General features: G+C 49.9%; 1 protein-coding gene across 1 annotated transcript in view; it reads right to left on the bottom strand.

The window, feature by feature from the left end:
• Positions 1 to 25444, bottom strand: part of zfhx3b (zinc finger homeobox 3b) — a 119506-nt gene that overhangs the window by 65821 nt on the left and 28241 nt on the right. Inside the window, 3 exon segments of the mRNA XM_028955857.1 lie at positions 18190 to 18686; positions 22288 to 23368; positions 23370 to 25394. Coding sequence (XP_028811690.1) covers positions 18190 to 18686; positions 22288 to 23368; positions 23370 to 25358 — 3567 coding nt within the window. The 5' untranslated portion in view covers positions 25359 to 25394.

Below are 25444 nucleotides of genomic sequence, written 5' to 3'. Positions count from 1 at the left end.
GGGGGGTCATACAGTGTCTCTTCACAGCAGCCAGACAGGAGACAGACAGAATCAATCCGAGGATGTTCAGGAGCATTTGTTAAGGAGTTTACAGAGTGCTAATTCCAGCATGCAGGCCAGCAGAAATGTACAACTGGAATATCAGAACAAAAACGGGGAAAAAGCAGCAACGCTACGGCTCCTGATCACTTGCAGACCGGAGTCTGGGCCGGAGTCTGTCGGTGAGACGCAGGTCAGGCCACATGGGTCTCTTCACAGGAGGCCAAGAAAAAAAACACACCCGGGAGAGAACACACACTGAAACCCATATAAACAGCCCTCAAGTACATATATACAGTACATAAGTCCTGAAAACAGCAGTTACTGAACATCAAACACGGTCTATATCCGCAAACAAACCGCAGTCAATGGACAACTGCAGTAACATCCGCAAACGAACCACAGTCAATGGACAACAAAAACGGGCTACATTCACAAACGAACCACAGTCAGTAGATATCAAAAACGGACTACATCCGTAAACGAACCGCAGTCACTGTACAACAAAAACGGACTACATTCACAAACGAACCACAGTCAGTAGATAACAAAAACGGACTACATCCGTAAACGAACCGCAGTCACTGTACAACAAAAAGGGACTACATTCACAAACGAACCACAGTCAGTAGATAACAAAAACGGGCTACATCCGTAAACGAACCGCAGTCACTGTACAACAAAAACGGACTACATTCACAAATGAACCACAGTCAGTAGATATCAAAAACGGGCTACATCTGCAAAAAATCTCAGTCACTGTACAACAAAAACGGGCTACATCTGCAAATGAACCGCAGTCACTGTACAACAAAAACGGACTACATTCACAAATGAACCACAGTCAGTAGATAACAAAAACGGACTACATCTGCAAACAAATCTCAGTCACTGTACAACAAAAACGGGCTACATCCGTAAACAAACCGCAGTCACTGTACAACAAAAACGGACTACATCTGCAAACAAATCTCAGTCACTGTACAACAAAAACGGACTACTTCTGCAAACGAACTGCAGTCACTGGAAAACAGGAATGGACTAAATCCGCAAACGAACCGCAGTCACTGTACAACAAAAACGGACTACATCCGTAAACGAACCGCAGTCACTGGACAACAGAAATGGACTAAATCTGCAAACAAACCGCAGTCACTGTACAACAGAAATGGACAAAATCTGCAAACGAACTGCAGTCACTGTACAACAAAAATGGACTACATCCGTAAACGAACCGCAGTCACTGTACAACATAAATTGACTAAATCTGCAAACAAACCGCAGTCACTGTACAACAAAAGCCAACGATATTCGCAAACAAATCTCAGTCACTGGACAACAAAAACCGACTACATCCGTAAACGAACCGCAGTCACTGTACAACAAAAAAGGACTACATCCGCAAACAATTTGAGAACGCATATGGATTATGAATGCCTTTGACTGGTGAACTAGTGACCTTCGCAAAAAATACCCACAAACCAACACCCACCACCAGTCTCAGACCTGTCGCTTTAACCCTAATTTTGAGCACCGCCGCTACATTTACGTTTTCGGCCGAGAGCCCAGATTGCACATCACCTCGGCTCGACTTAATCCGCATTCGGAGGTGAACCGTTTTACTACATGCAACGGGAGAAAAGCCAGCCGAGCGCAGCACAACCGCAGGCTTGGATTATCTCGCTTTCACCTCTGGCATTCCCAGTTTGGCTGCGTAAATATTTCATTACAACATAATTGGTTGCTGCTTCGGGCTACGCAATAAGGCGGCGAGGGTGTAATGTTTCTTTGCTTTCGGTTCTTTGCTCTTTTTTTTTGTTCTTTTATTTATATGTTAAAAATGAACAAAACACAGGCCAGAGCTGGAAGCCGCGCATGCGTTTGAACCCCTCTTGGTTTGAGGAAGTGTTCGAGCCGCTCGTGCCAGCGCTGCTCCACCTTGAGTCGGCTTGCAGGGTAATTAGCAGCAGGGCTGATGGGGCCGTGCCAGAGTAAATATTTAAGCCGGTGTTTAAGGGGGGGGATCTTTTATTGGCAGCACTACGCCAACAATGGTGCAACAAGCCCTTGGAGTGGTCCTCTTCTTAACATGCAAATGGCCGCACGGTGGGTGGAGACACAGCCAGAGCCGGTAAATGGTGATTTGCATGCTGCAGGAGTGTGGCAGCCATTGTGACAAAATGGCAACTGAAGGACACGGTCATTTCTGTTCAGAATCACACACCACACATCCCAGCATCTGCAGGGATGACACCCCAAAAATACAAATTTTTGGAATTTGGAACTGAGACAGAACACCCTGCAAGGCTAACTGCATTTAAAATGTAATAGCAGATTCGTAACATTGGTACCGGGGAAGAGGACAAAACCCGGGATCAATTGGTCCAGCCTGTGCAGGTTTGGAGAGCCACAGACATGCTTGTTTCACTGTGCATGATTAAAGGGTACCAGTGAAGTTTCACACTCAAGCATTCAACAGCCAAAACTTTTGCAAAAAGAACAGGGTCAAAAAAGAATAAAATGGGAACATGAATGTTTGAACTGCTTGAATTGTAGGGCATAAATTAATAAATATTAATAATTCATGTGTGATATATAGCCTAGATAAAAAAAATGTTGCCTGTTATGTCAACTTGACCAGAGATATATCTTTGACTTGTAATCCACACTCGTATCCAAACTCCTTCTGTTCGGAAATCCGCCATTTGCCAATCAGCACATTCACCACAACAGCCAAAAAGGAATAGAAGAAAAGAACGTTTTGCATAAGAAGTAAACTCTCGTCCCCGTCCCACCATCCAACATCCCCCTTCTCTTTCTCTGGGGCCTAACAAACACGGGCAGCTTTATAGGATCCTTCAGCTGGGCCTGCTCATTAGCCATGGAGTCAACGAGGGAGGGGAGGGGAGAAGAATGTTGCTCTCCATAATCATAAAAAAAGGGAGGGAAAAAAAAAATACGGAACAGAAACAATGTGCTCATTGATCAGCTCAATCAATGCAAGATCAATAACCTAAACCCTCATCATTCCGAGCGCAACGTAATTACAGCTGAGATGTGGTCGTCATCGGCAAAAATCAAACGCAGGCCGGCCTAATTGGAGGCAGCCTATTGCTTTAGTCACGGCGGCGAGAAAGCTCTCCGGGCCCCAGTGGAAGACCTCCACCGGCCCGGGCTGCGGGAGCTTCTGAAAATAGCCGGCCCACGCCATCGGTCTACGTGTCATCGCCGAGGTCGTCGAGCTGGCTGCCCGTTTGGGGACATTTAATACCGGCCCTTTTGTGCACAGGAAGGCTTTGTGTGCCTCTGAATGTAAATTGCACACGCAGGTTATAAGATCACATTAAGCCACTTTTTATAGGACAACTTGTGATTTTAATTTATTAATGTTTCGGTGGAGCGCCCTTGTTATGCGATCTGGAGTTGACCCCTCGGGTTAAGTATTGGATAAAAAAAGACATGAGGACACGGTTCTTTGGAGCTGGCACCTCGAGACTCTCTCTCTCTCTCTCTGTCCTGCTGGGTATATATGCCTGTTAGGGTATTGGCACAACTGTGTGCCAGCGGCAGGGAGGGCTTTTAAAAGCGGCGAAAAGGGGCGACGGCGAGGGCACGCTCCTCCTCCGGGTCGGATTTCCGCGCCGTGCCGCGCCGGACGTGCTACGGGGAGGATAAAGGCGGCCGGCCGCTGTGGACAGAAGTGCTATACAGTTTCCAAACAGCCCTCTCTCTCTCTCTCTCTCTCTCTCTGCCCCTCCCCCTTTTCATTCTCCACCAAATCGCCGGGGGCGCCATGCTTGTAAAGTAACCACAGCTCTTTGAGAGCGTCTTGTATTTACAAACGGAGGTATGTCGGAATCAGAGGAATTACCACATGACACAACACATTAGCCAGTCGGCGGATAGCGAGATTTATAGAGTGGAGCGGAGCGCAGGTTGTGTCTTTTCCTTTTTTCTTTTCCTTTTCCCCTCCCCTTCTCTTTTCTTTGGCAGGCGGGAACGTCGCCGTGTTGTCCTTCTTGTCTTTCTTCCTCCCTCCCCGGGAGCGAGGGCAACTTACCTAGAGCAGAGTGCAGCCCGTGGTCCACTCCTCTCTTCCCCAGTCAGCCTAGTCCAGGTGTGGAGCGCTATCGCTTTCCCATCTGCTTCCTGCTGTTCTCTTCTCCCCCCCCCCCCCACCCCGACCGACCCACACCTCCCTCCCTGCTCGCTCTGTTTATTCCTCCTCTCCTTTCTTTCTCCCGTCTCCCCCCTCTTTCATTTTAAAAGCCCGTGTTTGCATACTGCAGCGTTCCCGCCGCTGGTTAGTTAAAAAAGCTGTTGTTCTCTGGTCGGGCACTGAGTGCAAAGACTCCCCCCCCCTTTACCCCTCTCTCTCTCTCTCTCTCTACCCACCAGCCCTCCCCCTCTCCGTCCGGCTCGCTCTCTGTTGCTGTTCTGCCTAATCTCACCTCAGTTTTGATTTCGCCCTCATCAGCAGGGAACTAAAAATAAATGATAAATGGAACATGATATTTTAAAGTCTTATCTCTTATCTGTTCTTACAAGGGAATAATAGGGTAGTTAATCCTGCAGATCTCACCCCCCCCCCGATTGATTAATCAGCACATGCGGACAATCAAATAAATGATTAATATTCCCCGGGCCTGCGGTCGGACAGTCGCCCCTGAAACCGTCAGTAATAATTCAGCAGCCCTCTTCCCAGACGACAGCTCCCTCCAATGCGCGCCCCGCTCTCCGGCCGCAGGTTGCACCCGTGGCACTTTTTTGGGGGGCTGCAGTGCCAGTCGAGGACGGGGACGGCCGGTACGATGGCCACGTTCTCACGTTTGGGAGTTTCGGGAAGTTTGGATGAAAACGCTATCCATTTCTCACTGACCTCTTTCCCGAAATTTCCATAAAAAAAACAGGTTTTTCTAGTTCAGAACCACCTATCCTTAAACAAACAGGCTTGTGCTCGGTGTGTAAAACACACATGGACAACAGTTGCTGCCATGGCTGCAAAAGACACGTGAAACCAGGGGAGGAAATAAATGTCGGGGAAGTGTGTCGGCTCTCGTCACGTCACGCGTCGTTAATGTGTTTAGTTGTGTATGATGCAACGCACCGTACAGTGCAAGTTTGCGAATGTCAAGTCCACTACATTTACGCCATTTACCAGGCGCCCTTATCCAGAGTGACTTACAATCAGTAGTTACAGGGACAGTCCACCCCCTGGAGACACTTAAGGTTAAGCGTCTTGCTCAGGGACACAATGGTGGTAAGTGAGATTTGAACCTGGGTCTTCAGGTTCATTGACTAGGTTAATACCCCACTAGGTTAATACCACCCTAGATCCACTAGATCGCCAACCTTGGTGGGCGTGTCACAGGAAATGATTGCAGAATCGAGGACCACTGCAGTCCTGGCTAGTGCTCAATGTTGACCCCTATCGCTTTGTATGAGGGCTCTCTGTTAACAGTGGTCATGGGAAGTGTGGAGCCAGCGTCCCCAGACTGTGTGTCCCGCGCCCGTCACCCAGCCGTCGCACGCTCGCCCCGTCCCAGTGATGAATCCCCTGTTTATTCAGCCATTTTTTCGGGACAAAAGGAAACGGAATCTCCATTGAGGATGATTTCTTTATGTCTTGCCCCAACCACCCCCCTCCAGGTTACCCACAATGCACTCCCTCCCACTGAGGTCAGTAAACAGACGTCCTCCCGGACTGGCTGCATCTGCTGCGCTGGGGGACGTTATTTATGTCAGCAGACGCTGGAGGGTAAGGGAACACATAGACCCCCCAAACCACGCTTTGCTCAAATCTGCTTGGAGAAGGTGAGCAGCAGAAATATTCTTCCATGCAGCCCATGGACCCCCAAAATTCTGCTGAGGGTCTCTATCCACCGGGCCCTTCAAAGAACGTTCTTGAACTGTAAGGTCACCAGAAGGTTAATTTAGTAAATCTTGTGAATATGCCATGGGTGCAGGATTCATTAAGCCTATGTTTTTGGAGCAGAACTTTTACGGCCCAGTGCTGCGGTGCGGACACAAATCCTCCTCAGAGCTGGCAAGGCGGGGCTTTGAGAGCAGGGCATCAGACGGGCTGGCGTTACAGAATGCAGGGCTGGCATTGCCGGCTGTGTTCTCAGATAGCTTTTTTATTTTCTCCTCCCAGCCTTGGCAACTCCGATTTCTTTTTTGCATCTGGCTTCTATCCTCGGAACCAGGAAGCTGAACGGGAATATTCCTAAAACACTGGACGTTCTGGAGTTAGCAGAATGCTTTTTTCATGTGGGCCGAGCTCAGATTTCCCCTCATCGGGACAGTCCCACGCCAGCACTGACCCTGAACCCCCTTCTCCAACCCACCACCCCCTGTCACACACACCCCCGGCCTGGTCCTCCAATGCAGGGGGCCTGGCCTTTGTGTCTGCTAACCGAGCAGCTGTCCGTCTGTCCCCTCTGTCCACAAGGCAGCGGCTTCTCTCCACGCCCAGGAATAAAGCAGGACGGAATTAAAATGACAGAGGGCCAGGTAGTGAAACCATGCGCGCACACACACACACACACACACACACACACATGCTGAGAAGCCTCAGATAGCATCTGTAAGTCCTACAGAGACACTGCAGGAGCTACATTAGCTTTTACAACCATCCACTCAATACCACGGCTGCTAATATATGACCTTATCCTTACTAAGTGTGTGTACATTGTGTATGTGAGGGGCTTTTAACATCGCCATTACAGTTACCTTTGAACCTGCCTCATGCCGGCCTGTTTATTAATCTGACATGAAAAAAATATTTATGGCCAGGATGGGGAAAAATGGCCGATATGATGCCTCTTACCCACCTCCCCCTCGCTACAGAGTCGATGGGGCCGCCGCATCCATCACGGCCGGACCGTACGGTGATCAGCGAGGCCGCAGCGGGGAGGGGCCGCCAGAGGCTCGCCATTGAGCGCCACACCGATAAAGAGTGCGGAAGAATAAAAACCTTCCAACTTCGCTAATGATTACCGGCCGGTCCTGGGGCGGGATGAACATTATTAATAATAACACGGACGCACGCCCGTGTGTTTGTGCTGCTGAGTCAATGCATCTGCATAGGGCCGCGTCTCATCTCGGCCAAAAAGCTCAATAAACTAATAGGGGGGCCGTGGCGTTCGATGCATATTGCCTTCCTCCTGCCGGTTTGGCTCACCTATCTGTTCTCGGCCGACACAATGGACCGCCCCGGCTCTCTCCGCGATCCATAAGCTTTAATTGCTCCCCTCAGTCATGACCTCTGCTCCCGATCGCCCTCTGATATACCGCATCTCTATTAAGCCGGAAAGTAGGTAAATATTCTTCTAATGACCCTTGGTTCTAACGACACAAGTGAAAATGGTGCGAGAGGTTAAAAAAAAAAAAATCAATCTGCCTTTTTTTCCCCCTCCTTTGTCCTCCACCGTGACTCGATTCACTTTTATCTTTTTTTTTTTTTTTTTAATCTGATGCCGGACTCTAAAGTGGCCGGATGCAAAACACAAGGCAATTTCACTTTCAGCATGAATCATAATGGCCTTGTGTTGCAATTAAACATTTTTCTGAAGAGATGCCGGTGCCCTCAAGGACACGGAGAGGGGCAATCACCTTCCTCCAGCACCGAGAGGAAGAGCAAAAAAAATAGATCAGATCGGATTCCTGTAATCGTAAAATCATCCTAGAAGAAATTCGGCCATTGTCAGATTTGCCATGATCCAAAGTTGCTCCTCATGTAGGCCAATGCTGACTTTGGAGCTGCATGTGCAAAAGTTGCAGTGTGTATGTGTGTGTGTGTGTGTGTGTGTGTGTGTGTGGGAGGGGCAGTGGTGATTGTAGTGCTGAGCCGACTTGTCGATCGATGCAGTGATTGGCAGTTAATGGCTTTTCCTGTTCAGCCTTCGTAACCCGGGCCTGATGGCTGTTGCCTCTGATCAGAGATGGCAGATGGCGTTTGATTTTTCATACATAAACCCCCGCGACTCTGTGGAGATGGCTTCATCATGTTTAATGATTTAAAAGTTAAGTTGGATACTGGGAATTCTCTCATGAACTGGAGCACTGGGCGAGCGTTCATGCGCCTGGAACGCTCCTCTTTGCAGCTGTCCGGCCCCTCTGTGGAAGCGGCAAAATAAGTCCACATGTATTCCCTTTGTGCATGAGTCTGCCTGTTTATATATGACACATATGATCCAGACGTGATCCTACTAACTCACACCCTTCTACAACAGTACTGGTGAAATGAGCAGTTGATGTGGATGATCAAAGGAAATCTGTTCCGTTTCAGTCGGTTCTTTCAGCCTGTCCAACATAATGGCCTTAAGTAGAAATGAGCGGGAAAGAAGAGCGAAATGGTCTAAAATGGAGGAAAATTGAATGATAAGCCCAATTTAGGTCTCAAAATGAGTGAAAGAGCCTAGGTGGCTAAAAATGTGCCCCACGATCAGATGCCAGTGCCAAGACAGCGGGTCCAGCGGGTCCCTTTTAGGGGTCTGAAATAATTTGTCTCATACTCCTGTAATCCTTGCAGAACCCTTACACTATTTGATAGCCCCTAAACTCCGGCGCTTTCAATGTTTCATCATCTCAAAAGTTCAAAGATTCCTCAGGCCGCCGAAAAAGGAAAAAAATGAACGGATCAGAAAGATGGCAGCAATCAAGCACAGAGATGTAGGGGGTGGTTGGGTGTATTTCTTACTGATAGAAAAGGAATAAATATGATAGACATGAATCCTTGAATCCCTGGAGCATGGAGCATTACAGAGACGTGGCGAGATGTGAAAACCGACGATGATCTAAAAGCTGAGTGAATATTCAGCCGCGATGCGATGAAAATCATCTTCAACACTGGTGTTGGCGGCAATCACCAGCTACTAAATCACCAGGGGGAAGCCATGGCATGCGAAGCAGGGAGCACGAAATATATATTTTTATATATATATATATAAAACTAGTCTTGTGCGCGCTTTTGAGATTCGGATCCAGTGGGACCCGCCTCAGCAAGAATTAATATAAACTCAAGCCTCCCTGCAACATCAACAAATATTTAATAAAGCCCGCTTCATAGAACTCATTAATATGATGCTCACTCTCTGTTTTCAGTGCTTAATTTAATATAATGATCATTTGAATAATAATTTGCATAGCAGATCTCGCAATCTACTCAAATTTATATATATGTATATAAATATATATATAAAAATGGCTCCCAGAGATCCCATTTATACAGTGGCACAGACGATGCTTCTGGTTTAAATTACTAAACCCCTGCGAGTAGAAATGAAGGAAATTCCTGAGCAGTGACAGAGATAACCCGTTTGGAATTGTGCAGCGGGGGCCTAATTTTAGGCCCGGTGTTGATTGAGTGTGCCGATGTTACGAAAGCGGCGACGGAGAAGCTCGCAGAAGAGCAAGACGAGACAAAGGAGACATCGATCTGGAGGGAAGACTTCCGCTCCATCTGTGTCCCTGGTTTTTTTCGCCGGGGAGGGAGACGTGCGAGTTTGCAGCTTCGTAAATCTTCCGAGGTGGTTTCAGAAAATGCTTCGTAAAACGCGAACGTGCGAAACCACTTAACAAAAAGCGCCCACCCGCCCTGCTTCCAATAAGGTGGCGTGGAAAAAAACACAACACACACAAACCGACAAAAGGTACCTTCAAAAGCCGCGACCATGCTAGCAGGAAGGTCGCGATTTCCCTTTGAGAACAGTTCCATTTTTTAAAGTGCTAGTTTGGCTCCCGCGCAACGAGATGTATGCCAGTGAAAAGTTGAGCGCCGCTCTTGTACCTCCACCTCTCCTTCGCCCTGACGTCTCTCTCATCTTACTAATGAGCAAAAAGTAGAGCAGAGGTGGAAGGGGGAGACAGAGAGACTGAAATTATAACATCCTGGAAATTTTGCCGGACTCTAAAGTGAATCTGAGAAGTGAGTTTTTTTTTTAAATATATATATATTTGGACTTAGCGAGAGTTTCTTTGATTACCTGCGAGTTTCGTGACCTGGTTTTGCCCTCGAGCGTCTGCCCCCTTTAAATCAATACATCGTCATTTCCATACGGCTCTTCTTTCTTCTTTAAAGAAACCCCTTCTTCTCTGGTTTGATTCCCTCTTTTTATACGAGAATAAAGGGCATGATGAGAAAACAAGGTGTGAAATGATTTTTTCCAGAGGCGCCCCAATAAAAACCATATGACACCCCGGGCTGAACCGCTTAATTACAAAGGGATGAAACCTGCAGTCTACATCTGGAGAGAACATTGCCCCCATAACACTGACAGATTTACAACTCCCAGCGCTAACCCTGGACTCCGGTGCATAGCAATTAGGCCAAACATAAGACGCTTGGATGGACCTCTATTGTCAGGAGGGCGGGGGGGGGGGGGGGCGGTGAGAGGGAGAGCTGACTTTTCCTTAACCCGGCGTTATGGAACCAGCCACCCCCCCACCACCACCGCCACCCCATAGTTATGAGTCCAACCCGGTGTCAGCGCATCAGATGTGGGCATTTGTGAGCAAGGCCTGGCCCTTTAAATAATAAATACGCTCTCCCGGACGTTTGGTCGCCCGTCTTCCCAGCGACCGGTGCACTTCCAGATGTAGTCTCCCAAGGTGGGCGGAACTTCCTGTCATAACTCTTGCTTATATAAGCGCGCAGGTGTCCGCAGTTGGACGGAGTCAAGCGGTGGACAGGCGTTTAACCCTTTGCGTGGAATTCTCGACGGTGACTGAAGAGAGGTCCACATCCTCATCTTCCAGCGGTGTTTATCGCTCCCGGGGTGGACATTTCTATCCTTTCATCTTCTCCCAGCGAAGAATGGATTCCTGGCCTTCAGGACGCTCTTGCGGCCGCCGAGCCGCTGGATTAATACCATAAGCTCTTCATTTTATTTGATTTTTTTTCCGCTCTCCACATGCAAAGGCCATTATTGGCCAACTGGCTAACACTTTGTCTCCACCCATGTCAAATGGACAGAGGGACAGTCACAGAAAGGCCCCAGTCGAGGCAATGAGCCAATCAGACCACAGTTATATTTGACTCCACTTTGACTGACAAATCCATGCAAATGCAACACTAAATCATAGAGCGTACTGATTAAACATGGGCACCAGCTCTTTTTGAGGATGGGGACAGGCGTGCAATCGTCTTGTTATCGCAGCATGAAATGGGAGGGACTGCAGACGAGGGTGCGGATGTCAGACTACGACTGATTTGGATGTAATATCATCTTTACTAGATCGAGGTTGGCACCACAAGATAAAACACTGATTGGGTGGCATGACGAAAAGACCCTCTGGTCAACATCAGAGCAGGAAGTCGATTCTAGGCAATGTAATTGGTTTTTCTATAATTCCTTTCTCATCAAGTCAGGCTAAAAGGCCATGCTTTATATCAATGCAATGTCAGGACCTGGGAGGTGCTGCCGTTGTTTGCTCTGTCTTTATATTTCCCTCATAAGATGGTTCTTAATTGAACACAGATGTAGCATCAAGTGAATAAATTATCCGACCAGTAAACTACAAACACTTTGCCCCTGCAGCAAATCATAAGGACGAAAAAAAGAAGACAAAGGAAGGGAAATATGAAAAGAGAGAAAGAAGTCCAGAGAAGGTGGGGAAAAGAGGAGGGGTCCAGAAAAAAAAAAAGGATTTGGCCGGGAGAGAATGTTTAGTTTTCCGAGCCGGTTGGATTAGAGATATTTAACCTTAACCAGAGGCCTGTACAGGACCACCCACCAATCTGCTATCCACACTCAAGCCTTTCAGTGCATGACTGGTATTGGCCTTGTTTGTTCATTTAGAAACAAGGAATGGGAAGGACTGCTGAGAAAGAATATATTGTTTTAAATGATAAATGAGACTACACACTCTGTATGCAGTATGAAAATTCAAATAAGTTTTATCATGTAAATATGAATCCTTATTTTCTCATAAAAATAATTTATTTTATACAATATATATAAAACACATTAATAATACTAGAGACAATGTCTTGATGAGCAGCCATGATATCGTATTTGAATATTGTTTGATTTGCTTGGTGACTATGACCATTGTCCACAGAAATAAAGCTTGTATGTAAACAAAGAAGTCGTATGGCATTGTATTGTACAGCATATTGAAGAAGTTCAATATGCAATATGCCTATTTCAGGCGGCATCTCCCACAGCGCAGCGTGGAACACTATAATATATATTTATCCAGCGTATTGAACTGTTATCTAAACAGTTGAGTGGAGCTTTGTTCACTCAAGGACTCTTATGAAACACTGAGCTTACACTGGGTGCTCTGGGTCCTGCAGAACCCGAAAGATTGTATTCACAGTATATATGAGTCTTTTTACCTAACACATGCCAATGAACCCCTGCTGGCATGGCCCTAAACCCAGTAACCCCTGCCCCATTGTCCAATCGTTCACTTCTGCTGAGAAGGCAACAGATAAGAGGATCAACAGCTTCCTGGGGCTCAGTTGGTCTAAACAGATCTCTATGTCTTTCTAAACAGACAGTACCTGAATTTTAATATGCATGTTTCTTGCACAAATGTACATAATAATTCATTCATTCTAATACTCTGATATATTAAATGAGAATTAAATGGGTCCAGGAGTATATGTGACCTTTTAAACTATGTGTAAACAGGCATATGAGGTGAGAAAGTGATCTACAGGATAATGTTGATCCCTCAACAGGCAAGCACACACACACACACACACACACACACACACACACACAGACTGACACGCTGCAGTGGCAGCAGCCGCGCAACAGCTGGGCCGTGGGTCAGCGCCTGGCCTTTCCCGACGTGGGAGCTGGAGAAGTTGTGAAATTCCAGCAGTCTGCCAGAAGCAGAGCCTTGAACCCTACTCAAGTTAAACGGAATGGACCTGCCCCCTCCAATGTCAAGTGACAGGTCCCTCATCAAATCGCAGCCTATGGTCTGTGCCCCCGCCCTAAAGGCCCCTCCCCTCGGACTGACACGGTTCTGTTTAGTTTTGGCTGCCAGAGTTCACCTCTCTTCCAAGGGGGAGTTCAGAGGGGATCAACGGGGGCAACGGATCACAGTCCTGTTGAATGAGTGGGGGTTCCTACCCTTCCCCGTCTCGTTGCTCCCAGCACACTCACACACGTTTCACGAATATTTCAACTACAGTTCTGCAGTAAACTCTGTTGGCCTGCAGAGGTGGTGTACTGTAACGGAGGCTGTGGGGGCAGGAATTGGCGTCCGGGTGGTAGCACCCACAGAATGGAGTACTTTATTAGCGCGGTAGTACCAGTAAATCAGAGCCGTGCTCTTCCTGGAACCGCAGCAACCTTTCTGTTTTTTTCCCCCCTCTCTTTCCCCCCACCGAGTGCTATTACCGAACAATCACGGGCTAGCCATGATAATTAGCGGAGTATCTCTGTCTAAATGAGCGTCTCTCTCTCTCTCTCTCTCTCTCTCTCTCTCAGACCTGCCACCCCCCCCCCCCCCCCCCCGTCCCTCTCTCATCTCTGGCTGATGTCTGGAAGACGAGTCTAAGGAGGCTGGGTGTGGCTCTCTGAAAGCCCCGAGCCGTGATGAGGTCGGCCCGTTCCCGTCCGCAAGATGAAAGACGCCGCCACCAGATGGGACCGGCGAGCGCTCAAACGCTCCCCGGTGACTTTAACTCCGAATTAACTTTCATTTGACAATAAAACAAAAACAGTCTTGCTGGGGCCCGGGCCGACCGTCAATTTCTTTCTTTCTTTCTTTCTTTTTGTTATTACTTATTTGTTCTTATGTTCTGCTGCGCCCCCGGTAATGATGGCCAAGAGAGTTGGGGGATCACACATTGTAACCGTTGCATGGACTGGGTTTTGGGGTGCAGGGCGCGAGGTGTTCTCCTTCATCGCTGATCACCTGATCCAGTTGGATCGCAGCGGAGGAGAAAACGACCCTGGACGAGGGCGTGCGGCATCCAGACTCTCCGGTGCCGCGCCGCAGGCCGAGCTTGGGGCACCCGCGTTGGCCGCGTCAGCCGTTCTCACGTGCGCCTTTTCTGTGAGCGAGAACCGCTGGCCGGTCAGAGCGATGGGGGGTGGAGGGGAGGTCGCTGGCGGGGTTTCTTGGGTAAAGATTCCCCATGTGATAGTGACGGCACTTTCTTCCCCTCTTTCCACGGCCAAGCAGCATCTGGAGTGGATTTTGTGTGAGCAGACACCGAGGAACATGATTACATTCGGTTAACTGCGCTCTAAACTGATTATGCATGTGCCAAGCTAATGGACTACATTTGCAAGAGGAAAAATAACATCCAATCAATCTCAATTACCGCGGATCGTACTGGCCCCCGAGACGAGAAAGGTAGCCAGCTAACCCCGACGCTCCACCTCTTTCCCCCTGATCGTCCTGCCTGGAAGCCGGGGCTTGGCCCGGCCTCCGCCACGCCGTCTGGAGAAAAACAGCCCCGGCTCTGGGCCCGAGGCCGCGGCCTGCTCTGCACCTTGGCGTCCCGGCGACGACCGTAGCGTGGCACTGGTGCGCGGCGCCTCAGATGTCACCTCTGGAGACGTCGGCGGGAAAACCGGGAGTCTGAACCGATACTAAACTCCGGAATGACCTGTATATTGTTCTCCGAGCCCGTCTGCTTGTGCTTTGAGCGGACAATCGGGACGCGGCCGTTGCCACTACAAAGCCGCCGGCCGGAGGGAACTCTGGGAGAGCGGAGTTCACTGGTGAGGCAAGAGGCTGACGGGCGTGTCACGGCGCTACGGGAATACCAGAGGACACCGGCCAGGGAGAGGCTCTGACACCCCCACAGCGTGGTGGTCCATGCGGTCAGCACGGCGCACTCGAGCTCTCCATAGGCCTTTTCGGAACATTCCAATACGTAGGGTGGTGGGGGAGGGGGTATTTTTAGAAAGCCCTAATATGGGCCGCATACCACAGACTCTCAAATTATCCCATCCAGCTTAGCCCTCAGTTTAAACCTTCCTTTTTAATTCCAGTAATTACAGGCTCCAATTTATATGGAGCCCTGCACACAAAGGGCCTGTTTAATGCAAACCAGTTTGATTTGGGGTGAAGTGTCCCAAGGATCTACCACATCTTACGCTGTGTTTATGCTGACTTGATGATTTATTTTCTCCACGGAAGGTAAAAAAAAAAAAAAAAAACTGCAATTTGCATCAAATTTCACGATTTTTTTCCCCCCTCGCTTCTCCGGCATCTTCCGCCCCTTTCCTGCTGCCGTATGTCAGCCTTGATGGACATGGCAGGACAGCACTGGCTTCGGCTCGTCGTTCGCTTCACCGCGACCGTAAATCCGACGCGACGCGGCGGCCGCGCCGCCGTGTACTTATCGTCCGCTAATCGTGCTCGTAGGTGGCGGAACGGTAATAACTCTTGTCGAGTTTCGAACATCTTAGTTTCGCCATGAAGTCGCGAGCGAGGATGGGAGCTGCGGGTCACGCCTGGACATCCTTTACTCTCTCGCCCAGAATCCTCAGGCTTTGAGGAGCGAGCAGCCATTTTAAGCAGCTTAAAGCTTTAAAGAACGATCGCGCTCGGATGTCGAACATTTTTAAGCCTCCGTATTAAAAGTCGGCCGGTCTCCTTCTCCGCCGTCGCTCGAGCAGCCGCAACAAGGCGGTTTTCTTCTCCGAGAGCGAGGCTTGAAGTCCGAGATGCGATCTACAGATCCTGCAGGTTCACTCTCTACAACATTCGCAAGATTAGGCCTTTTATTTTACAACAGGCTCCGCAGTTTCTAGTCCAGGCAATGGTCATCTCTAAACTTGACCATTGTAGCTCTCTCCTGGCTGGAGCCTCTGCAGTCACCATAAAACCACTCCGGATGGTCCAAAATATGGCAGCCCGTCTCATCTTCAATCAGCCAAAACACACCCATGTCACGCCTCTTCTCACCTCTCTCCACTGGCTCCCAGTAGCTGCTCGCATTGAGTTCAAGTCCTTGATGCTGCCTACAGGGCTGTAAATGGAAGTGCACCCTCAAGTGCACATCAACACACTACTAGCCAGCTACACTCCTGCATGCCCTCTCAGATCTGCAAACGAAATGAGACTGAAAATTCCCTCTTCCCGGGGTCTCCGATCCCAATCGACTCTGTTCTCCTTCGTTGTCCCTGGCTGGTGGAACAACCTGCCCTCCTCCATTCGACTAGCCGAGACTACCACCACCTTTAAGAAGCAGGTGAAAACCCTCTTATTCAGAGTATTTCAGACAAATCTAACACTTTGCTGAAGAGTTCGGACTTAATTCTCAAAATTCTAAAGAAATCGAACGAGAATTGCTGGTGTCTTCCTCTTGTAAGTCGCTTTGGATAAAACTGTCTGCAAAATAAAGTAAAGTAAAGTAAAGTAAAGATGAGGTCCCCGCTGGGTGGCAGATGAAGATGGAGGCCCGTGTTTTCCCGCTGTCCGACGCCGTGTCCCATGAGGGTGACACGTGCCCGGGGTTCGCTTCCCTCCCACCCGGAATTGTAAATAAAGACCTGGGGGGACAAGTTGGCGCTTGATTTCCGTTTCGTGCTCCACGCAAACCCAGCTTTCCTGGCAGAGCGTCTCTGGCCGGTCCCTCCGACCAACCCTGCGCCGCCCCCACCGGCCGCGCCTCCCCACCCTCTTTCCCGCTTTAATGGCCGAGCCGGGAGCGCCGTCTCACACCTTTCCCCTTTAATGGAGTGTTGAAAAACGATTTTGTCTCGGTCGCCCTGGCGTTCTTCTGGCTCGAAGGACCTCGCGGCGAGGAAGTGTGCAGTAAAAACATCAGCGGGACGGACCTCAGCCCTCTCCGCGCCGACGGCGAGAAGGAGCGGCCCGGGCCCCTGGATGCCGGTTTAAATCTGTCCGTTTTAGCACCGCTTTTCTAATGTGATTAAAAACCCCATCAAGGCGGCGCGTCTTTCGGCGCGACCATCTGCCGAACCGAGCGCCTCCGTCGGGGGGCCTGAAGTAAAACCCCGTAATATACAACGCTTGTTTTCACCCATTTACTTTCCAAGAGCGCGACACTTGAAAATGGAGTGGAGTCCCGGCATAAATAACGGCCAACGCAAAGGATGGAGGGAAAGAGCGGGCTGGGCTCCCCGCGCCGCGGAGCCGGCTCCGGCCACGGACGCGCAGGATGGGTGCCTAAGTGGAATCAGACCTGTTAGATTTATGGCCATTTGTTCGGACAGTGTTCATCCATTGGCTATTATGGAATGATTAGAGGAGAACGCCAAGCTCCAAGTCCGGCGAAAATCAATACGGCTGTCGAGAGCGATTCTGCCTTTCCCACTCAGAGGAGTATTAGCACCAAACCTGTCTCTTCACACTTCTTTAGCCCTCTTCCAGCAATTTCACCCTTTACCCCCACTCACTCCGCCTGGCCTGCCTGCCTGCCGAGAGACCCGTCTTCACTCGGCGGGCCGTGCAATAAAGCCATCATTCAGTCAGGGTGAAGTGAGCTTTATGAGCTGCATGTTTGGAGTAAGATCTACAGTAATATATAGAGCATATTGAATGATGTAAGTGCAGTACATGTATTAGTAGCGCAGTGGTAACTGTACTGCAAAGTGTACATGCAACGGATGAACACAGAATAGAATGACCAAATTGTGATCTAACTGTGTGTTGATTTTATAAAAAAATGTTTGCTAGATTTTTTTGTAGTTTTCTAAATGTGTTAAATAAATAGTCAAAAAAGTAATCAGAAGGTTGCCGGTTCGAATCCCGAGCCGCCAAGATACCACTGAGCAAAGCACCGTCCCCACACGCTGCTCCCCGGGCGCCTGTCATGGCTGCCCACTGCTCACCAAGGGTGATGGTTAAAAGCAGAGGGCACGTTTCGTTGTGTGCACCGTGTGCTGTGCTGCAGTGTTACACAATAACAATCCCTTCACTTCCAAACACCTTTGTGGCACCTACTGCTTCAGTGTGTTCAGTGTAAAGCAATTTGGTTTTTGTTTATTAAGAAATGATTCCTACCCAGAAAAAGAGGGGTGGTAACTTACTACCGTTGTGTCCCTCGGCAAGACACTTAACCCTGAGTGTCTCCAGGGGGACAGTCCCAGTAACTACTGATTGGAAGGCACTCTGGATAAGGCCGTCTGATAAATGCCGCCACTGTAGATATGTAGACATGCATACTTTTTTAAGAGAAGAAGAAAGAAAGCAGGCGCTCACCTTGTAAAGCTTGAGGCTGGCCTCGTGGCGCGTGTTCACTGTGTGCATGCGCAACTTCTCCAGACTGTTGGTGTAGTAGTCGCAGGCGTTGCACTTCAGGTGAACGGGGTTGCCAATGGCAACGCACTTCAGGCGCCACTCGTTGCCCTTGCCCCCTTCCTTGATGTGCGCCACCAGCTGGTACTTCTGCACGTGCTTGTCAGTCTTGCAGTGCAGCTGGAAGTTGGCCTTCAGCTGGGTGGTGTAGTGGCACAGCCTGCACTGGTGGGAGTCGCCCACCACCGCCCGCCACTCCTCCTCGGGCAGGGTGCGCTCGGTGCTCATGTGCAGGCCCAGCAGCTCCAGGTTGTCGGTGGTGAAGCGGTTGCACACGGCGCACTGGAAGAGCTTGAGCGAGGGGTCGCTGGTCTGCGAGAGGCTCTCCCCTAGTGTCATCAGCTCCTCGGACACCAGCTGGCCGCTGCCCAGGCGCATGTCCATGGGGATGTCCCCACCTACTGTAAAAACAATACAGATCAAAGACACAAGGACAAAGGCAATGTACCATGTTAAATTCCAAAAATAACAATTAATCTCGCAATAATGCATATTTAAACTTATGACAGAGATAAGAAAAGCTTAAACAAAGAGTGACTGGGAGACATATATGCATATATATATATATAGATAGATAGATAGATAGATAGATAGAGAGAGAGAGAGAGCGAGAGAGAGAGATATGCATATATTTTTTTAAATAAAAAATAAAACACCCTAGAATAAGTTTCATGTTTATATTTTAGTTCTTGGGTGCTTTCACATTTCCTGGAACGCCAAAGGGTGGGAGTTCACGAAGGTGCACGGCTACCCTTTGAACAAAGAGCCATGTTTGTCTCTGCAGTCAAAGTAGATTTCTGCCTTCCTGCTCCAGCGGTCTGCAGGGTAAAACTTACGCGCGTGCATATTCATGCACTTAATTTTATTGAATCAAGTTTATCCCTCCTTTTTAGAGGTCCTGAGGTGGCCGGGCAGGTGGGGTGGGGGGGTCTGGACACTTGCAGGCGAGCGAAAGCACGGAGGGGTCAGGGTATGGATTTACACGTCTCGTCATTTTTGCGCCGCTGCACTTTCACAGGCCGCCACTAAATCAACTCCGGGGTCCTCGAGCTCCGGAGAGAAAGGTAAGTTGTTCTATCATTATACAAGAACTGAAGGGTTCCCGAGCACGCGTTACTGTAAATCAAATCCATACCCCTCGATTGTGGCGCAACATGCCGAAAAAATTTTAATCTCTGTTTGGATTCCTCTGCCTCTTTCACTAAGATGGTTGCTTAGTCGATAGCGACCCTTTCCAGATGAATCCTGCCCCCTTCCATTCATGCACTTGAACAAAGTGGACGGGGAAGAAAGAGAAGAGAAGTGAAGAGAAAAGCACAAACCCAAGCCGATTCCACAACAGAACGGTGTGTAGCCCATGTGAGGTATTACAAAGAGAAGGAATCGAGCGAGGGAGTCAGATGAAGAAGGAGAAGCCTGGGAGTTTTCGCCTTCGCTTGCTGATCTTTAATCTATCACTGCCCAGACCGTGCGCACTGGCCGACCCGGCCTGGCTTTACACTGAATTAATTCCGGCAATCTTTTTTTTTCTCTCGTTCCTTCTTTATATTTATTTATCGCCGCAGTACGCTGACCGCACTCTGACTTTTCTCCATTACCTGAGTTTTTATAGCAGCTAGAGCAGGACCTGCGAGGAGACCTTCCGAAATCAGTCACCGATCCAGGACCTTTCCGAGCTTTTACCTCTCATCTCCCTTTTCTGCTTCCCTCCCTCCTTCCGTCCCTCTCTTTCTCTCTCTCTCGCTTTAGTTCCCTTCATAGCCACCGTATAGGAGACGACTAGCACGGTGGTCAGTCTGCCTAGTTCACACGGAGAGCTTTTCACAGCATTTTCACTGTTATAACTTCTGCTTACATCAGTGGTTCACCATGAGGGATTTTTTTTCTAAAGGGGTGTTGTGTGCAGAATTCTGAGGAATTTAATCCATTTTGGAATAAGGCTGTAATATAAAAATATTAAATGTAACTATAAAAAAGTGATTCCCTGTGAATACTTTCCAGACGCACCGTATTCTACAGGCCAGGAATATAGGGCCCACACAAAACATTTGACAAAAAAATTACAATGAGCTTTTCCTAATCTAATGTTCCCTAGTACTTCTGAACCTCACATTAAAATCCTCCCACCCATGCTTGCACTTCTGCAGCATTGACATTCCTTCCAGACCCTGCCTCTGATTGGCTCAAACCTTGCACGTCTTACCCAATCACTAGATCCCAAAACTTCAATCCGTCTGCGTTCTCATCCAAAACGTGGACTGAATGATGCTGCTCAGAAATACAGGACAAACTCCGTCCCATATTGGTTCAAAAAAATAAAACAGGACACAATTAAATTGAATAAAAATATGGAACAATTACATATTTTAAGGGACATGTGGCATCATCGGGTGTGCATGCATTGGTTCCACTTCAAAGTAGAGTAAAAGGAAGCCACTAAAATACATCTCTGGGCTGTAGTTGTCTGAACGGAGTGACATTTGACATTTCGGGGCTTTTTTGTCTGCTCTGTCCCTCTCAGGTTCAGCGCTGGACGTAAGAAAGGCCCCGAGAGGGAGATGACGCGCGGCCCAGCGCGGTGGCGTGGTTGAAAGAGCCGTTCATCAAGCGCCCGTGACACGGCCGCTACGGGCTCGGTCATGTAGAGCGGGGCCGCGAGAGCGCCTCGCTCGTGTAATTAGCAAAATGTGCGAGCGCGCTTGTGTGGCAATCAATTCTCCTTGGCTTTGAACCGGCGACAGTCCGGGACAAGTCTGTACAAACTGTGGCAATGCAGCTGGCGTGCCAAAAAAGCCAATCTCTGCTGCGGAAACACTCAAGCCAGGCTGGTTTCCTCCCACTGTTTTTGACCACAGTAAAATTTATTGCCCTCAATTGCAACGTAAAAAAAGAGCCGAGTTGTTTCGAGTTGTTGAGCATTTCAGCGGTTCTGGGCATAAATACAGACGCAGTTCAGGGGGGCCGGGATCAATGCCTGTTGCACACTTGCTTTCGAGAGGAGAGAGAAAGACAGACGGGGGAATTTCCCAGCCTGAGTGACCCAGATAGTGTGACACACAGTGGATGCGTAAACTGCAGCTTGAGTGTTGAGGAGGAATGCACCTTTGTGAGTGTGTGAGTGTGTGTGTGTGTGCTTGGGGGTGGGCGCATGATTGTGCGAGCACAACTGTGTAGGAGTCAAGGGCAGTCAGAGAAATAGAAGCCACTCCATGCACTCTCGAAGGCAGTACAAACCTTCCTCTCATAAGTCTAATGTATGCACAACCATTTAACTGTTCTTTAAAAAAAAAAAACCTTCAAACAGATCCATACAAAAGCTTTGTCCTTGCCAGCCTTGAACACTTCAGTGTGTTTTTCTGCTCGCGTTATGGAATTGGGGAGACGTATTTTCCTTTCATAATGCAGAAGTCTGCAGGTTTTTTTTTTTTTTTCCTCTTTTAACTACGGCGCACACCGATTTAGTCAGGAATAGGGGATATAAAAGGCCCCCATTCACTAGCACGGACGACTCCTGCAAGTCGTCCTTTTTGATATTTATCTCTGCCACCAGTTCAATCGGTTCAGCAGAGGATGAATAAGAGCGGAAAAGGGAAAGAGACGTAGGCTACATGGCCTGATTTGTGTCTCGCCTGTGGTTCCCCTTCATGTTTTGATAGATCCACTCGAATCCTGAGCGTGATTCCTTCTATTAAACAATTTCTCTCCATGTAAACGCGCTAAATGCAACTCCTGCATCGCGACCTCCATATGGTTCTTCACATGCCCTGGATACACTGCATGGTATACTGATACACCGATTGGTCTACAGGAATCTGGGAATGAGCCTATTTGGGCCAGTTTATCCGTGTGCTTAACTAGTGCAAACAGTGTGGTTTATAGCTGGCAGCGGTCGGAGCCATCCCACCCATGTGAACTCGCAGTGAACTGCAACATTGCAGTGTCCAAAACGGGGACCCCCACTGATTCTCTCGCCGGGTTTAAAAAAAAAAAAAAAAAACTCACCCAATGCCGGAGCCAGAGCAGCCATGCTGGGGTCCAGGTGGAAGCCGCTGAGCAGGAACTGGGCGTCGGCCCCGGATGGGTCCATCTTGAGGCCCGGCGGCAGGCTCATGTTCTGGGTCAGGTAGTACTGGTAGAGCTCGGCCTCGGAGGGTGAGGGCATGGCACCCAGGCCGAGCCGTCCGTGCTGCAGCTGAGTGACATTTTGCTGCAGCAGCATCATGTTGTGCATGTGCTTCTCGCTGGTCATGTGGATACGCAGGTTCCGGGCCACGTTGGTCTCGTAGTCACAAACCTCGCACCGCCACGTAGGCTTGCTCTTGGGTTTGGTCGGTGAGGGGGCGCCACAGGGGCCTGCCATATGGGCAGAAGTCTGGACTGGGTGGAGGTGGTGGCTAGGATGGTGAGAGCTGGCCTGGGTCACCGAGGGCACTGCCACGACACCTCCAGCCGCGTGACTGAACACCTGCTCCCCGGAAGAGGAGATGGAGCCTCCGTTCTGCAGTGTCTGCATGTTGTTCAGGTGTTTGTCAGACTGCATGTGGATGCTCAGGTTGCCCTTGGTGGTGGTGGAGTAGTTGCACACCTCGCAGCGGAAGGGCTTGTAGCCACAGGTGTAGCTTTCACCACGCGCCAAGCGCGGATGACTCTGCCCGCTGCTGCAGTACGCACAGGAGCCGCCTGAGTCTGGATGCTTCTCCTTCATATGTGCCTCCAATGTCTGCTGGTACTTGTAGTGCCAGTTGCACTTGGGACACTTGAGTGTCTTGCAGGAGTTCCTTGAGTGCATCATGGTCATGTGGCCACCCAGCGAGCGCGAGGAGCCCAAGACAGTGTCGCACTTGGGGCACTCAACCCCACTGCCTCCACTACCTCCGACACCATGGTTTTGCGTGCAGTCACCAAGTCCCGCCATATCGTGGGGGTGCACATGGCCATGGGGCGATGCATGGAGGTGGTGGTGATGATGGTGGTGGTGCAGGAGGCTTCCGTTGTCCTCCTCTCCCTCAGCTGAGCATTCATTTGGTTCAGGAGCTGTGGCACTATCACGATTGGCACTTTCGTCGGCGGGCCGTGGCACCGGCAGAGGCATTGGAGGCCAGAGGCGATGATGAGCTGGGCGCCGAGGAACACACAGCACCGTCGTCCTCGTTCTCTCTGCCGGTGGTGGTGGCCGCCATCGTCACCATGGGGACAGAAAGCCCCTGGCAGTTAAAGCTCGGTGGGAGCTCAGAGTTTCTCCCCCCACTCTCTGCAGCCGAACCCTCGTCCGGCACCCTGCTGGACGAAGAGGAAGAGGAGGCCGGAGCCTTGCTGCTGAGTGTGGGGCTGGCTGCAGAGGGGCAGATGGGAGGCTGGAGAGCGCTACTAGGCATTAATAAAGGAGATTTGGAAATGCTTTGGTTTGAAACAGCCGGTTCCCCCATTTGTCCACCACTGCTGCTGCTACCGCTTCCACTGCAAGGCACCTCAGCGCCTTCATCCTCCATGTCATCCTCCTCCTCCTCTAATAACAGCTCTTCGTCCTCTTCTGAGCCCATCTCCTCACCTGGCAGGACTGTCTTGCCTTTGTGAGCCTCCGCGAGCCCGTCCTCTACCATGCGGGTTCCCTCTTTCCTGCTGGAGCCCTCTGTTCTCCCTCTCTGCACATTTGGCAGAGTGCTGGAGTCTTTGGCAGGGCCCACAGAAGAAGTAAGAGATGGTGTTTTGGGGCTGCTGAGTCCCCCCAGGCCGAGGAGAGAACCTAGTGGGGCTTGCTGTTGAAGGCCCGAATCAGAGTCTTTGCTCAGGAGGACCTCGTTTCCCCCATCGCCATTGCCCGCCTCTAAATGAACACCACTAAATGTTCCATAAAAGCTCTGGCCAGAGTTCATGGGGAGTAAGGTGGGCGGTGGAGGAGAGCTCTTGTTTTTTGGTTCCAGGAAGCTTATGAGCGGCTCTTTGTCTTTCCCAATGCCCTGGATGATGGCCGAGGCGTGTTTGTGCCCCAACAGCCGACGCTCATCCTCGCACAGGGTCATGCGATGGTCATGGACGGCATGCGTGGCGAAGGAGCGTGCATATCCGAAGGACAGCTTACAGAGGAAACACATGAGGATGGGCTTCCCCTTGCCATAGAGGGCTAGCCCATCAAATTTGGAGAAATCCACATTGTTGGGAACATCTTTGGATACACAGGACTTCTTGGCAGACCCGTCGCTGTTCAGGTAATCCTTGTTGCTTTTGTGCCGCACATCAAAGACACGGAAACTGTGCAGGACAGGACTGAGGCCTGCCAGGGTTGAGGTATTGGGGAAACCTTGGTCTGAAGAGCCAAACCACTTCCCAAAAGACGAGGCTATGTGGAACGTGTTGATGATCTGAGGGTACACCGAGGACGAGGAGCTAGTGGGTTCGCCGGGCTTCCCTGAACTGGGGAGGGAGTTTGTGGGAAGCAGGCCAGGCGACGTACCCCCATCGCTTTGGATCAGCTGACTAAGACTCTCCACGATGTAGGCTGAGCCATCTGGCTGGTAAACTATCTCTCCGGCCAGGTTCTCCACATCACTGATCTCCTCCTCTTCCTCATCCTCTCCTTCTTCACTTCCACTCTCAGCTGTGCCCCTCCGTCGAGAGGGCTGCTGACGAATGAGCGTGGGCATTCCTCCTCCTCCAGGTGCTATGGGGACTCCAGGGAAGGGCTGCAGACTTGGGAAACAGCTGTCAATCTCCATTTCGTCCAGGTCCTCCAAGTCTTCGTCGTCCTCCTCACAGCTCACCGCCTCTTGCTCGTCCTCCTCAAGCAGCTGGCCTGACACTGAGCTGTTGTTCGGGGCTTGCGGCGGCGTCCGTGAGTGTTGCTGCTGTTCTCTCAAACCTTCACGGGGGGCGCTGGAGTTTTGAAGCTGGGAGGGGAAAGGCGTAGAGAAAGATAGGGGCTCCAGGGAAAGGGACTGGCTGCTGGGCGGGATCTGTGAACTAGAGTGATCGTTCCAGGGCTGTGGAGGGTGCTGCTGTTGCTGCTGCTGGGAGTTAGTGGAGGAACCGAGCCCATCGTCTGTCCCAGAAACCACGGGAGACTCACAGCTTTCCATGCTGATGCCTACATGAGGCGTTCATCGCATCCAGGCCTGGAAATGAGGAAAGAGAGAAAACAAAATGAAAAAAGAAGGTTAGAGCA

This window comes from Denticeps clupeoides, chromosome 16, assembly GCF_900700375.1.
Source record: "Denticeps clupeoides chromosome 16, fDenClu1.1, whole genome shotgun sequence".
Taxonomy (NCBI): Eukaryota; Metazoa; Chordata; class Actinopteri; order Clupeiformes; family Denticipitidae; genus Denticeps; species Denticeps clupeoides.
This window is presented reverse-complemented; position numbering and strand designations above follow the sequence as displayed.